We start from the raw sequence: 16269 nt of genomic DNA on the forward strand, positions 1-16269 counted from the left end.
CCTTTGCTACTCCCTGGGACCGTGACATTACTGCATGTTTGGATGTGTTCGATAGCGGCCATTTTTGCATGAATGTGCACTGGGCCAAACGCAGCAACCCCATTTAAATGCAAAACTGCATTGCCTCTCGAAGCGTGCTTGGCTGCAGACTATTAAATTTTACGGGTCGATCGCTGGCGTCTAATTATCGTGCCGAATTCGACTGTGCCGAATCAGGCCCCAGCATCTGCTGTGGAATAATGTGTTCTCCTGTATTTCATATGCTGTGGACGATCGGGCAGCTACCATATCAGACACAAATGCGATGAGTGTTTTGAACGTATCAAAAGAGGCTGTTGTTCGCATTTCCTGGCCGTCTTTTAAACGGCTTCCTGTTGCGAAGGACCGACGGCTCTGGACAGCTGAAATCCGCCGCGGCAGGTGCGGCGGAAGTGAGGGAGATACGGACAATCTACCTCGCGCGGACACGAGCCAGGCCCGGGTGCAGCCGCGCCGAACAAAAACAGCGGGGCCAAGACCGCTCCCCCGACCATTTGCCCACTCAGCCCCTCTCTGACCCACTCTCCCGAGTGCTGGGAGTGGGGAGCTCTAAGCAGAACATACGCCGGTCGCGCTGCCCGTTTGAAAGAACGCAGACGGATTGGGTGTTGGGCACGCGACGCTGCCGGCCGGGCTGCGGTCAAACGTCCTCACTTGGTCTATTTCCGTCTCGTCCACCAGCGGAGCAGGCCGTCCGCGAGAACACCCTCCCTGCGCGAGAAGCCTTGCGTGCGGTGTGGCGTGAGTTCGCCACGGATCAGGCCGCGGCGTTTTTGCCACCCGCGGACCGAATCTGTCCGACGGCGGCGGCTCACATGGCGTGTAGCGGTGCTGCACGTGTCGACCGCACGTCCGCAGCTACTGGCCGAGCGTGGCACGGACGAGTGGCGCCCCGCTGGCGGGGTCAACCACACTACATTGGCATGAGCGAACCACACTGCGTTGCATGTAGGGAGAGTTACACGCTTGTGAGAGTGCAATTGCCCGCTCCCACATTTCTCAACATTTGACATGAGTCCAGGAACGGTGTGTTGGAAGAATTGACTTCAGCCGTGCTGTACCCCAATGATTATGAGCACAATACGACTGAAGTCAGCCAGTCCACCACAGCAAGCTGACATGAGCTACGGGTGCTGGTTTAGATGATAACTGATAAATGTCATGTCGACACAAAGGAAGCTGCCGTAAGCAATGGCATCGCAATCTGTTACAGGCATCGTCAGCATTGCAGCAAAATGCACGTGATGCGCAGGATTTGGACTTAGGCAAGATCGTACGCAGGATTTTGACGATGGAGGGAGCGAACGCAGGATTTTACTGCGGAGATGGGGGGCACAACTTAAACACCGCAGCCGAAAACCTTATTTAGTGCGTCGTAGTAGCGTGCAATGTCTTGCGTGCTCCAAAGTATCAACTCATATTCTTATCTCCTTGTTTTTAAATGTCTTCATGAAATTTTTAGCTGTCGACCTTAAGTCACGTTCGTAGTAACACCTGTAGTTTTGTTATGGGCGGGGACACGTTCCACGGTGGCTACTATGTTAGTACGCGCCTGGTCTCAGGTAAGGAATCAAATTCTTCCAACAAAGACCGAGCAGCATGTACTTCAACATCAACGCGACATCGACGTGTGTGGCAACATCAGCGTGATAACAATACGTGTGAATTTCAGCACAAAAAAGCGGGTCAGTGATAGTGAATAGCTGTGAGTTAGGCACGCGTCTTTCAAAAGTAAGGCTGGGAACAAAAAGGCTACGAGACGGTCATTTAGCTATCATGCCAAGCACAACGCTTCACCTTTTGTATTCAGTACGAGGTCAGCACCCCCATAAAAGTTTTCTGGCAGCAGCTACAGGTTATTAAAGGCATGCGATTTTCACGCGTTTGGTAGTATCAGGTAGCCATTACGACCGATTATCCGATTTTCGGTGTTTTCGAAATAATTCACACCTAGAAAACAAAATTACACGCGTTTTGCGTACCGTCCTCGTCAATGCGCGGTCAGAGCCGACAGGCAAATTACGGCCGTCCGCGGAAGCCTTGTCCTATTACCTCCAGTCAGGTGGTGCATGGAATGCACAACTCTGGCGATTGCCGCCTGGCCGACGTCTGACCAGAAAATGACGCCTCGGCCTGTGTCGACCTCTGACTGGGCGGAAGTCAGGGGCCGACGCGGGTCAGGTGGGCGGACAGGAGCCACGCCGACAAACAGGTCAAACCGGGGGACGGCGCGGCCGGCTCTAATCGGTCCACGCAAACCGCAGAAACAGTGAGTACCAGTGTCCCGACCGCACGGGAACCAAACCTCAAATACTAAATAAGCCTTGACGATTCTGCACCGACAACTTGGGTGCACCAGCGTCGCCTCTGCCTTTGCACTGCCCCGCCAGAGCGAGTTCAAATCCTTCCGCCGCGTCATAGCATGACTGCCCCTTCTTGGCGGCCCCAGCGGGCCGCTGACAGCGTTCATCAACTGCGCCGGCGGGACGCGTGCCGGGCCCTGTACTCCTGGCACCGGCCGCTCCTGTAATCGGGACCAATCGGCCGGCAGGTCACGTGACAACGGCACCAAAAACGCCGACCAATCGCTGATCTGATTGAAAGTATTGTCCGCCGGAGCGCCAGTATGGTAATGACCGGGGCCGGCCGCCGGCTGGGACGGCGCCTCTGTCGATGCTGAAGTTACTCGGCGAGGGAGTGATTAATGACTGCGGTGCACTGCAGGGGGCTGAAGTAAGGCCTAGTGAAGAGTCTACTCCAGCCGCTGGTGCCAGAACGGAATGGCACCATCATAACGTAAATATTTGTGAAGGGATCCTCTCGTTAGTGAAGTGCCGCTTCAGGTCAGGCCAAAGCTTGTCACTTGAGTCAGATACGGCATCCAATGTCACTGGGTCAATGGCCAGCAAATTTGACTCACCCTCAAAGCCAGCTCCGGGCTCTGACTCAGCCGGAGGAGCCGAGAGGCGCCCCCTGCCTGTCGATCCCGACAGTCTTGGTCGGCCGTCTCCGTCCCACAGCCGACGCCCGTGACCCGGGGGGATGCGCCGCTCCCAGTCTCGGGCCAACTCAGGGCGGCGGCCACCCACGAGCGCCGGCGGAGCTGACGCCGACCCGGCCTGACGCGCAGCGGGTGCCGGCCCGGACCCGGACACCGCTGCGGGCACCCGACAGGGCGCTGTGGGTGCCCCAAGGGTGCTGCGGGTGCCGAAATGGTGCTAGAGATGCCGGAAGAGCGCTGTGGGTACTGGGTATCGTGCTGTTGGCATCGGAAGGTTGGTACATGTACTCAGAATGGTGCTTCAAGTGCCGGGAGGGTGCTGTGGGCACCCAGCATGGTGTTGTGGGTACCGGAAGGGTGCTGTAGGTGCCGACAGGGGATGTGGTCATAAGAATGAAACTGTGGGTGTCGTGAGGCACCGAGCTAAATCGACCCAGGAATCAGGGCTTTGTTTGACCTAGCGCGACCATCTGGTGAACAGCCAACCATGGACAGACAGCTGGAACTCGGCCTGGGAAGAGCCCCAGACCAAGCGAGCAGCTGCAATGCCCTATTTCGAACCGCACTTTCTCAAAGCAGATTGCGCTGTTTGCCGCATGCCGGAACTAACCCACAGGTGGGTCATAAAGAAAAGCTCTGGGCTGAAAGAACAATAAAAACTTCACCGTTTTCTAGAATCACGACAAAGTATAGGCAATGCTCGTTAAAACTTGCTTCGGTGTGACGACGGCTGATTCGACCAAATGCAACCAGCGGAAGGTGCCTCCATTTTATACGCGCAGAAATCCAGCTTCGCATCTATCAAACATCGTTTCGCTTCACATTTTCACCTCAGAATACTTCACCCCACTTCACACAAGATGCACGGGCTCCAGCCGAGATCAGATGAGCGCATCTTGTCGGGTTTCATCTCACGTCATTTCTAATTTCGTCTTAATCACAACGAATACAAACCTAATGCACCTCATCTCATCATATCCCACTTTGCCTCTTGTTCCTTTATTTTATCTTACATAATCTCACCTCACCTCACCCAACTTCACCTCACCACACTTTACTCTGACCTCAGCTCTCCTTACCTCAACTCACCCCAGTTCGCCACACCCCCGTCAGCTCACCTCATGCCATCTCACCTCACCTCACATCGCCCTATGTGAGGTGAGATAAGGTAAGATATGCCCTATGTCCAACGGCAGCCCAGCCGAAGAAAGTCGCGACTCGCCACTGGAGTCGGGCGGTTCGTCTCGTGCAGCGTGCGCTGTTGCCGCCCCTGCTGGCAGGGCACGTCACCATGGCAGGCCCCATTATGGGCTATTAACTGATCATTAATCGGCATCGCATACCCACCATTATGCGATCAGACCTACTTGAGGATTGGCAGACCGCCACGTCGGCAAGCGATAAAAGGTGCCCCGATGTCGGGACGTGTGCCCTGCATTAGACGTGTGCAATCATCAAGGAACCGTGGTTATACATATGCTGTAAGGGTATGCATTAAATTATTAATGATATTCGTTTCATAGCCTACAACTGCATGAGCACCCATGCAATCAAATGTGTCATTATTGGAGGAAACCAAACCGTCACCTGGGCATGAACGTCTGGACTGTACTGGAGCCTGATTCATTTAACTGTACCGAACTTGACACGCATTTTAGCCGTCTGAGGATATGTCGCGGTGCATACATACCAGCTTTGGACAGCATCTGACGCATCGTCATTGTTCGTACAAAGTAAGGAACCAAGCGAACTAAATGCGATCCTCTGCGTGATTCCGTTGGAAGATAACTCATGTTTTTATGAGGCGCGCGTTGAACAGATGCCAACATCCTCAATTTAGCTACTTATGTCGTTTTTACGCACCATTAATGTTAATTGCATTATTCAATTTCTGTGCGAGATCGGCTGTGATAGGCGTGCGGGCGTTTCTCATGTCAGAAAGCGGCGGAAGCCGGGCTCGGCGACCGCACCGCCTCATCCCATTGTCAGCCAGCCAACAGCGCAGTGTACACAATGGGCCCGAGTGTCGCATATTTGTCATGTTTAATGGGGCACACTCGGCGGCCTGTTATTAGCCCGGCGGGCCCCCGTCCAGAGCTGCACGGAGGTCGGCGGCTGGGCGCGCGGCGGCGCGTGAGAACCCCGGCCGCCGACAGATCTGCCCGCTGATAGCCTCTGCACGCTCGGTCCGCGACAGGCGCCCACCTTTACTGGGCCGATTTCCCGGCGGCAGTTTTATCTGAGGGCCGAGTGACGGGCTCGCAGGCCGCGGCGAACTAAGTGGGTTGATTTTGATCTACGACCGCAATATGTCTCCAATGACGGCATTTGTCGGACTGGGTCATGCATTGTGCAATGTCGATTCGCGGGTAAAACCACTTGTGGTTTCCATTGATTTAAAGTTCATGACAAAAGCTTCCGGTGGTGGCATCGGAGAAAACGCTTGCCGATTCCCAGATACGTACGCTCGCGAACGGAAAGAGTCACCACGAGCCCGCGAATGGATTAGGTCACAGCCGGTAACAGCCACGCGGCGGCTCAGTAACACCGCGAACAAGGATGGGGCGAGGAGCAATGGGTATACCTGAACACCCTCCGTCATTAACAAGCAGGTGCTCGTGTACATATAAGTGACAATAATTGTGTCTACCGTTGCACCTTTGTGTTTCAGTAATATTGTTGCCGCATCGCTGTTTAAACGAAGGTGAACCGTTCACGGCGTCCCCCATCTTCGGCATTTATTCGATCTCCAACCACATTTTAAAGCCCTACCTCTTGAATTCGCACCAGTCACTGACGAAATTTCCTCTACATTAGTCAGGCCACACAGTTTGCGCAATGCGTGCGCCAGCGTTCCCAGCATATCAAACACCGCGCACAGTCCCTGATTAATGAACAGCGGTGCAGGCGCCGCAGAAGGCAGTGCCTTGCTCATCGTGCGTTTTACTGACCCAGCCCTCGGCCTGTACCATACGACGCCGCCTTTCCGCACCTCAGACCGATGGCGGAGCGGGTAGCCCCGCCGGGCGGGCGCTGCGAGCAGCAGCCCTGCTCCTATTACACGGCTGCAGCGGTCGGCGGCCGGCGACCGGCGCGGATGGTCGGGCGGTGGCGCTGACTGAGCCTGCGCCCCCCGCGCCTCCGAACACCGCCGGCCGGCCACAGAAGCCGTAATTAAACGTCTGCCGTGCACGGCGCCCGCTGCGGGCGGCAGCTGCCGGCTGCGGCGCCGGAGTCAGGGGGGGGGGAGGGGGTCTGCAGCGGGGCACTGGCGCCGCGGGGGTCGCCACGTTACAGAGCAGCAGGCGCGAGAAGGGTGTATTTGCTGTAGTTGGAGGGTGCAGGGAACGAGGGCGATGATGATAGTTCTGACCGTGGTACGACTTATCGCCCCTCCTCCGTGTTCTAAAAACGCGAAGCCACCAGTTGAGCACACATGGCGGCGTCCTGCCAGACGACACACAGTCACAATACCATCCGAGTCCAGAGCGCTGTCGTATCTTCCAGGCTTGTAGGCTGTTTTGCAATCGACTGGCAAAAGCTGTTGAGTGTCACAACCTTACGTCCGGGAATTTCGGCGGCAGATGAATGCTTCTCACGCGGCGCTCCTTTGTTTTACGTCACGAGTTATGCGGCGCCCAATTTTGTCGTTTGAGGCGGAATGCATAACCACAAGAGAACTGCGCTGCTTGCGGGATATTACCATACAACATGGACGATGCAACGTCGCTAACAGGGTTCTACACTTAACAAAGACGGAAGATTGCCTGGCTACCGCGTTCACATCCTGAGTTTTTGTAACGCTGAAATGATCTTACTTTTTACCGCAGTTTTATAATTGCTAGGCGCTGCAGCTTTTACGTCGGGAGAAAAACTGCAGTTAATAACCTGGCAGCGGGAGAGTTGCTGTCCGTCTTTCTTGAGCGCAACAGCTACCGGACTTGGCAAAGAACCAGAGCAGGACTGGGTTTTTGCCAACTTGAATAGCAGGGCATCCGGGATGGGTTGGAAATTGCCAGCCTCTGCTTAATGGGATATGTGGGTTAAACCAACAGGTGACTATCAACAACTGTGCAAATCCAGATCTCTGCGCCACCCAGTGACCGTGCGAATGACTGAAAGATCTAAACAGACTCCTAACTCCACTCAGATCCCCGAGGATCGTCTGTCATCGTTCTGCCGCACGCAGCGCCGCTCCTCCAGAGACGCCTCGGCGGGGTGCCGCAGTCGGCCATGTTGGCGTCGGTCCGGACCGGGCCGCGGCGTGTGGAGCGACGCGGCGGCGGCGCTGCCCTCCATTCAGCGGCCTCCGGGTCCGGACACACGGGGTCCACACTTGTGCCGACTCACCCCGGACAAATCAAACAGATTATGTCCAATCACTGGACACCTCGCTGCGCGCAACAATTCCGTCATTGCCGGCGGTTTTTGCTCGGTGCCAGCCTGGCGCGGCAAAAAGTCGGCTTCACGCCAGCTCGGTCGGCTGTTAATGGACCTGGCGCGGAGCTCACAGACGACGCAGCCGGTCACAGTCCGGTCGGCTCCGGCACAGCGAGAGCACGGCCACAGTCCGGCGACGAAGGCTTCCCCTCGAAAATCATGGTTCTAAAAGGCATGACGAGGCTAACGCTGCATACCGACTGCTATGGCGGCACCACACAGGAAATGGATCAGAGACTTCAGTCCGCTGGTGACAGCTGTCCCTGCGCGAGCGTAAAGCCTTCGAAGAATGCAGCCGCTGGTCACAGGCTGCTCGATACTGAACCATGAACCCAACATACTTAGCACTGCACGCTAACTCCAGTGTGTGGGTCAGTTGTCAACCCCCCTCAATCGGGATAACTATTGGCATCGAACTTAAAACCAGTCGCGAATATCAAAGTTGTTTAAGGCACATCAGAAATTATTTCCACATATGATGTTTTGGGAAAACGACAACAGTCCGCTGGTGACAGCTGTCCCTGTGCGAGCGTCAAGCCTGCGAAGATTGCAGCCGCTGGTGAGCAGAGCATTGCCAGCAGAGCATTGCCGATCATCGCTGCAGAGCATTGTCAGTAGGGCTATTAGTAACGCCCCCGATTTCCTGCCCAGCAACTGCGCGCGACGTCCACGCGCCGGCGGCGACTGAGATCGACCGATTCTCCGCGGCTCAGACCGGATGCGGGGCGCGTGGCAAAGGTCAAGGTCAGCCGAGCGCCAGGGGTCAGAGGTCTATCGATCGACCACTGACCTGTGGGCCGATGGAGGCGAAACAGCGCCGATCGGCGAACCGCTGCTCACGCAGAGGCCATTCCAAGCCAAGGTGAGCTCCGCATGGCCAGGGGGCTGATGTTCCGTCCGACGACTACCAGCGCTATGCCTTCACAAAGTATGTACACATTTGTGGCGTGACGTAGCTTAAAAATGCATGAGGCCTTAGTCACCACCATGCAGCAGTGTTCATGACTAAGTTCCATCTCTTGGAGGCTCCCGTGCTTACTGCGTATGAGAGGAGAGATGAAGGGCCAACAGAAGGTCATGGTAGCATACGTGCTTGAACACGGCTGGGATGGGCAGGCCACTGTTCTACCCCAAGGCACAGCCGGGCATACCTAGGGCCAAATCGTACCCAAACGACTGCATTTCCCATGGCTGGTCGGAGGTGGCTGGTCGTGCGCATTAACCAATACACCGCCCCGGGCCGGTCTCCGAGCGAGAAGGAAGACCGGTCCAATTGTGATCCGTGCTGCCATTCAGAGGTTAGAACACTTCTATTGGGGCCACTGCTCTCGTCAAGCCTCCCATTAATCAACTCTCAGTGAACGAATGACCATCTGAGTGGGCTTCTTCCGTGCTCGGATCGCTGCAGAACACGAATTCACGTGACATGAATTTAGCATGTGTTAATGGGCGATTAATTACGATAAGTAAGGATTACCACGCTCGCTGCCTACAGCTGGGACCATTCAATCATACGAAACTACGTAGGTAGCACCCAATTACGACGACCAAGACAGTGAAGCCAGTTCCAGCACGTGTTAAGACGATGGAAGGATTGTGTACAGACACACACAAAACGCTCCGGGGAAGACATGTGCTGAGTGTCAGTTGCCACGAGGTGAATGTTTTCATAGTGCGTGACGCGAAAAACAAGTATGTAGATCGGAGCAATAATTCAAATGCTGCTTACAGAAGCACGAGAATGCAAAGATTTCATACAAAACAGCATGATAACCCCATTATTAAATGTGGCCCCGTGTAAAACCAAAGACAGTCACGTAGTGTGCAAATGCAATGACAGCATGCTTACTCATGAGTAACTCACGCAATGCGTTGGAAGTGGATCTGACCCGACAGCAGCCTGCCGAGGGCTGACGGGGTCCGGGCGGGTCGGCCGAGCCATGTGCCCAGCTCGGCTGGCCCGTGCCCCTCTGATTAATGCTTCGATTGTCCTCTGGAGACCGGGGACCAGAAGGTCACGTCTGGGCGAGCGGGTGGCAGGGTCGGCAGCAGATCGCCGGTGGTGGGTGGCAGGGTCGGCAGCAGATCACCGATGGCGGGTGGCAGGGTCGGCAACAGATCACCGACGGCTAGTGGCAGGGTCGGCAGCAGATCACCGATGGTGGGTGGCAGGGTCGGCAGCAGATCTCCGATGGTGGGTGGCAGGGTCGGCAGCAGATCTCCGATGGTGGGTGGCAGGGTCGGCAGCTGATCACCGATGGCGGGTGCCAGGGTCGGCAGCAGATCACCGATGGTGGGTGGCAGCGTCGGCAGCAGATCACCGATGGTGGGTGGCAGGGTCGGCAGCAGATCTCCGATGGTGGGTGGCAGGGTCGGCAGCAGATCACCGATGGCGGGTGGCAGGGTCGGCAGCAGATCACCGATGGCGGGTGGCAGGGTCGGCAGCAGATCTCCGATGGCGGGTGGCAGGGTCGGCAGCAGATCACCGATGGCTAGTGGCAGGGTCGGCAGCAGATCACCGATGATGGGTGGCAGGGTCGGCAGCAGATCACCGATGATGGGTGGCAGGGTCGGCAGCAGATCACCGATGGCGGGTGGCAGGGTCGGCAGCAGATCACCGATGGTGGGTGGCAGGGTCGGCAGCAGATCTCCGATGGCGGGTGGCAGCGTCGGCAACAGATCGCCGAGGCTCGCCTTCCCGGCCGGTGGGCTGATGCCACGCCCAGGCCATAATGTTAGCTTTTGTGTGCTGTAGTGGAGGGTACTACGCGGAAAGCAAACGCGGAAACATCAGCACTTCATCGTTTCAACCGACTTGAAAAAACATGAGCGGCGCATTTCGCATAAGTCATCACTTTTCCCTGCCCAAGTAAAGGGAAACTTCCTTGGCTGGTGGTCACACAGCGACTCTACCCTGTCTGCCAGCATCGCTGAACACCCACCCTTGCATGTGCACAGAAAAGTGGATAGTGGATTTGAATTTACAATCCTTACTTTAGAACAATCTATATTACTGCAATAACGATGTCATTTGGCCACTCCTGGCCTCTAATACTTAAATTCACTTCTGTTAGGATGTCTGCACCGAAGAATCTAGTTTTGATCTCAATTTCAAGAGCATGCGGTCTTCCCTCTTCCGTTGTATAACGCCACCGCACCATCAAGCGCCAGTCCCGGAGACCAAGCGTCGGCCATGCCACGGCTCGGCCAGCCTGCGCGCGCCAGCGCCGTCTGAGCCGACAGCCGCCACCGCCCAAGCGTGAGAACTATCCCGGCTGCGCCAGGTGTGACGGCCGATGCGGCGATAGCAGGCCGAAGAGCCAGACCCTCGCCTCCTCCTGACCAGCGGTGTCACTGAAGCAGGGCCCTTGTCTCTCTCCCGACCGGGGGTGTCTGCTGAAGCAGGGTTGTCGCCTGCTCCGGACCGGAGGTGTCCGTTGGAGCAGAGCCCTTGCCTCCCTCCTGGCCGGGGGTGTCCGCTGGAGCCAGGCCCTTGTCTCATTCCTGGCCGGGGGTGTCCGCTGGAGCAGGGCTTCCTAACTGGGGGTGTTCGCTTGGGCCGCGCTCCCAGCTGGGACCGGGCCCTCTGGCCGCCGCCGACGCGCGAGACCGTCCGGCACGAGAATGTGCTCGCTGCTGATGGAATGGCGGGATCGCGGTGTCGCTATCACGGCCAAGCCACAGACATGGTGGACGTGCCTGTCCGTGGGGTGACTGTCAAGTCTTGGGGTGAGAACAGCGGCGGTCGTGTGGCGGTCTACAGCATGAACGCCGCTGAACTGGATGGCGAGTATAATGAAGTGTGCTGAGCGACGGCTCCTTCGAGCATTAAACCCCTTGCAGTGTTTAAACGGCAATCACAGACACCGAAAGCTCATGGAAAGATAGCGGCAGTCGTGACCCCGTCACCGATTCTCAGACATATAGCCAAGCACAGTCACGTCGCAGCCATGGTTAACAGGCATCCCACGTCGAAATAAGGACATAAAAGCAGGAGCCGTGCCGTTGTGGTGAGAAGCCCTCGCGGACCACGCGGTGGGCAGGCATCCGACCGTTGGAGCAATTGTCTCCATCGCCAGCATGTCTACATTCGCAGGCGGCATACAGGTGGGGCTCATTAAATCCCTGTCCCACAAGGTCAGCTCTCCAATTATTGTCCCAATCTTGGCAAACTTCATTCCAGCATCAGTCATCCAGGATGTTTCGGGGACCAACAAATAGGCATCGTTAATTCATTCGTGTTTGCTGCGGTGAACCGCAGCATTTAGACCCGCCAAACATGATAATAATAATGCTCCGGTTCATTTGCTCTGGTCGTGGCGATGACCTCTAGCCAGGGGTCCAACTTGTTTACCGCCAACATATTTTGTGGTCACTAAACGTGCAGCATTTACGTTTGAGCGTATATGCAGCGCAAGCGGGACGGACCACATGCAGGAGCATGACTTAGAAGGATGCTTTTATTTACTTCATGCGGGATTAACATGAAAAAGCATTGTCTAACCAACGCTATGAAAAAATGTGACACAGTACTGGGGACTTGGTAGCGTTTGGAACAACACGAACAAAGAGTCACAGGAAATAAGTTGTCATGACCACAAAAAACGAATCACAGCAATTGCTTCATGAGTTGCTCTCTGCTACCGCGATACGACCCAGTATGCCTGTCTTTATTGGCTCCCTAGCAAACAATCAGACACAGTTTTATGGAGGAGTATCTCGTTTGTTAGTGTACTAGGCACACCCGACATTTACCTGTCTTATTCTTTCTGGAGCTACCGTCCTGGGGATCCGTTTACGACGTGGTTTTGATCCAGGAACCGTCTGCCAATGAATCCGGCCGTCTCGCAGCCTTCCTCAGTCTGACCCTCCTCGCCAGCTGGTCGCTTACCGCGAGACCCGTCATCTCGAAGGCCGCTGACTGCTGGGCCCTCCGCCCCCGGGAACGGTCCCACGACGGGCTCCTGGGTCCTGGTCGCGGTCCCAGGGAGCCCTGTGCGCCGTTCGGACCCGCTGCACGCCGGCCGCCCTCCAGTGACAGCCAATTAGAGCCTTGACACCCCGCGGCCGCGACGCCCGGCCAACGGCGTCGTAAACGTCACCGGCAACATGGGAACGCTCAGCAGCCTCCCTTCCCGCTCACCTTGTCCTGCAGCGCGGGAGGCTGGGGGGGGGGGGGGGGAGGGGGCGCGCCGGAGCAGTGCGCTGGAGGACGGATCGGAACTTTGGCGGCTAGCGTACCCGCGGGGCTGGTGTGACGGTGCAAGACGAGAGACGAAGGAACAACTGCGGATGTGTGCATGGTTTGCTAGAAACGACGAGGTCTTCGAACTGAGAGAACATCAGAGCCGGCCAGATATTTAGAGCTAGGTTTCAGCGCTTGGCCAGTGGACCGGAATGCCAACCAACTTGGCCGGCGGATCGGAATACTAACCATTCACACAAAACACCAAATCTTGTCAGTGTTTCGGCGGGGATGCATAAATAGCCGTGCATACGAACGAACCATTCAGTTGTCACTTCAATGTTTTTTAAGCGTGAGTGTGCATAGGACAGTTAACACTATAATCAGTAAGAAATATATTGCATAGTAATGTAGTAAATAATATAGACAGTTTGCAAACATTGTAAACGCAATAACATTGCGTTTTAGGTGGTTAACACTACGTTTTCCTGGTGTCTTCTTCTCTACTTTATCGAAAGGAGAAAGTACCTCTTAATCGATTCGCTGCCAGCCTGGTTCCTGTCGTCACTTGCATCGGTCTGTCGCGCGGTGCCGGGGCCTGTGTCGTCCTGTCGCTCGGCGTCGGGGCCTGTATCGCTCTGTCGCGCGGCGCCGGGGCCGGTGACGTTCTGTCGCGCGGCGCCGGGGCCTGTGTCGTTCTGTCGCGCGGCGTCGGAGCCTGTGTCGCTCTGTCACGCGGCGCCGGCGACTGCGTCGCTGTTTAGGCTCTGCTTACGTCCAATTTGTAGCGCTTCACCACCGACGTGTGCCCAGCATGGGTCTCCAAGTCATCCAATGAATAAATTATCGACGCATGGGATTGGGATGCTGATAAAATGGTAGATAAGCTACTTCCTCGTCGACAAGGTGGCGGAGAGATTCCGTAACAGTGAAAGCAAACGATAATGATGCTCCTAACGTGTTCTGCGCAACGCTCTTTTTATTTTTATGCTTGCTATTTTTGGTATAAATTAAAGTGACCTGAGAATAACTGGTTGCCTGGAACCTAGACCTTATTCGTCTGACTTCCACGCATTAATCTCTTTCCTTAGCTTGCTAGACTGGTAGTCATGATAACTATGTGTTGTGTAACGCAGTACAATGAAATCATGACACGCATGTCAGACAAGGGGGCAAGACAGGTCCTCACTTTGTTGAGTGGAAACTGACCCGGCTCTCACAGGCGATCACCATTGGTGGGGCTCGAAACGGCCGGCGCTGTGTGCTGTTTATAAGCGTTTTGTGCACACGCGTGACCACCGACCACCGTGGCAATGTTTGACCACATGTCAGTAGGGCCTCACCGCTCTGCAGCGGTGAGGTTTGTGCGGTGGTGCGGTGCGCTGTCGTGCCAAACTTTGTGATGCAAGGCGGAGATGGCAAAGCAGCTTGACTGTATAATTGTGCCATTGTGGCTTGAATGAACGGCACTGAGCGGCATCTTATTATATTTTATGACGACGGATCCGATTAAATGTCGTTACCATTATGCTGATATAGATAATAAAGTCTTCTGGGCAAAGGTCCACTGCGCCCTCAGCAGAGTTCAGCGTCAACATCTAAACAGACGGCATGTTATGGTCTGGTCGGCCAGGAGGCGGGGAAGTAGTTTGCAGAGCCCACTCATCCAACATGGTTTCTACAGATGCTGTAAGGTCCTGGTAGACGCAGTGCAAGTGGACGTCGACCTTATATTCTTCAAAGCTAAACTCGAACAACATATGAACGAAGAAGCAAACCAAACGTGACATTACGGCCAAAAGGCATTGATCCGGACAGCTATGGTGCGTGGAAGTTGAGGGCAACACAGCGGACGGGCAACACAGAAAAATGCAAACACGAAACTATTGAGCCTTATTTGCAGGATATCTGTGCATGTGTCAATACTTTTTTGTAAAACGGAGAGGTTAGGTATCGTTCCAATCAGGAGGTGCATCTAAAGTAACGAAACCTTCACGCTTTTATGTACAGACCCTGTTTCAGAACATAACATAGCTAGTCCCCATATACCGGCGCCCGTCCCGCTGGCCTCTCAAACTGGGAGTGGTGTGCGTGTATGTTGCCGTGCGATATCCGCACTTCCCTCCCAGTTTAAGGCCCGCACAACCTGCGCCGAAACAGACGGAACACCTGACCACTGCTCGCTCGGACCCCTCCGGTTTCAAACCGGTAGAAATACACATACGCTGTTCGAGAACGGCGCGCCCTGCTATGCTCGAAAGCTAGCTTACGTGCCGCCTGACTTAACCTAACTGAGATCCTCCGGCCAGAGGGTCTCCGTTATTTGAAGATCACGCTCTAATCTGAGTTTTACTGCAGGTCATGGTCCCTCCTCGCCGGCGAGCTGCCGCTGATCCGGTGAATCCGTGACTGGGAGAGGATGACATACCGGAGCCAGATACCCTGCCGGCTTTGAGGCGATGATGCCGCGGCCGGCAGCTGTCACCAAACACTGAGCGATATGAATGGCAGTTATTAGAATGTGGAGCGGTCGGTCTTTGACAGTGACAGGCCATGTGACGGTGCTCTTCCAGCCAGCCCGCTCCATATCTCAGGCGTCGCCGCGGCATTCTTACGGCCCGCCGGTGAAAAATCTTCAAAACAAAGTGATTTGGCGACGTCGAGCCCGGCGCGCTCCCCGATGCGGGCATTGTGCGCTCCGCTGCGGGACACCGGCCGGGCGGCAGCTGGGCGGACCCCTTGCCGGCCCCCCTCCGAGGGCACAGATGAGATCCACCCGGCCGGCCTGCCGCCGGCTCCCGCTCCACTTGCAGCGTGAAGTGCAGGCCGGTCGGGTCAGGAGGCCTAACAGCCTGTTGGAAGCTTGGCGGTGCATACATTACACATTTTAGCGAGGCTAAACAGGCTCCCAGTGAGCCAAGTATCCTCGTTGGTAACAGGAAAGCAGGGTGCGTGCCCCTGGCCTGGATATCCTGGTGGAGTTACGCCGACCGTGGGAATAGTAGCCTAGGCTTTGGCACTGTCAGGAAAGTCACTGCCGGCTGTTTAGTGATGACCATGAGTGAATCAGAGCGGCTTTTAGATTATTCCTTTTGGAAATGAAAAATGTGGTCGCCATTTTGATGCCATGGTATTTTAACGACGAATGTCGGCGAAGAACTTTTAGATTTAAAGTCAAGCCCACGTTTCGTTTTTAAAAGACATGCCATAAAACCATGTACGTAATTACCTATTTAATGCTGCTAGGGTTCAATCAACTCGAGACCATTTGTTGCGATAAAAACTGAAGTAAATCTAACAAAAATTATAATTTTCCCAGAAGTAACTGTGGCCCGGACCCTGAGACCATCATGCTCTGAATGACAATGCATGAGACATGGGAACTGGGTATGCAACCGCCTCCTCGTCAGCACCATGGGTACCCTCGCTGACCGCGTCCACAGCTTTTAACCCGCAGTGGAGTGAACAAACATTCGCGCATCTTACGCCACCCAGAAACAGAGCTTCAAGCTGGCGCCAAGGTGCCGCCGTTCGGCGCCAGCCCGCCAGCCGGGGTGCGCCGACCCGGGGGTGGCGGCGGCGCGTGGTGGCCCTCGGCTGCAGC

The 16269-nt window shown here is 55.5% G+C and overlaps 1 protein-coding gene across 1 annotated transcript in view; it reads right to left on the reverse strand.

Annotated features, from left to right (window-relative positions):
* Window positions 1-10675, reverse strand: part of LOC119102981 (formin-2-like) — a 95113-nt gene extending 84438 nt beyond the window's left edge. The window contains exons 1-2 of the mRNA XM_037226432.1: window positions 10639-10675; window positions 9482-10128 (exon numbers count right to left, since the gene is read on the reverse strand). Coding sequence (XP_037082327.1) covers window positions 9482-10128; window positions 10639-10675 — 684 coding nt within the window. The remainder of the gene's footprint in view (window positions 1-9481; window positions 10129-10638) is intronic.
* Between the last annotated feature and the right edge of the window lie 5594 nt (window positions 10676-16269).

This window comes from Pollicipes pollicipes, unplaced genomic scaffold (assembly GCF_011947565.3).
Source record: "Pollicipes pollicipes isolate AB1234 unplaced genomic scaffold, Ppol_2.1 Scaffold_5724;HRSCAF=6776_pilon_pilon_pilon, whole genome shotgun sequence".
Lineage (NCBI taxonomy): Eukaryota > Metazoa > Arthropoda > Thecostraca > Pollicipedomorpha > Pollicipedidae > Pollicipes > Pollicipes pollicipes.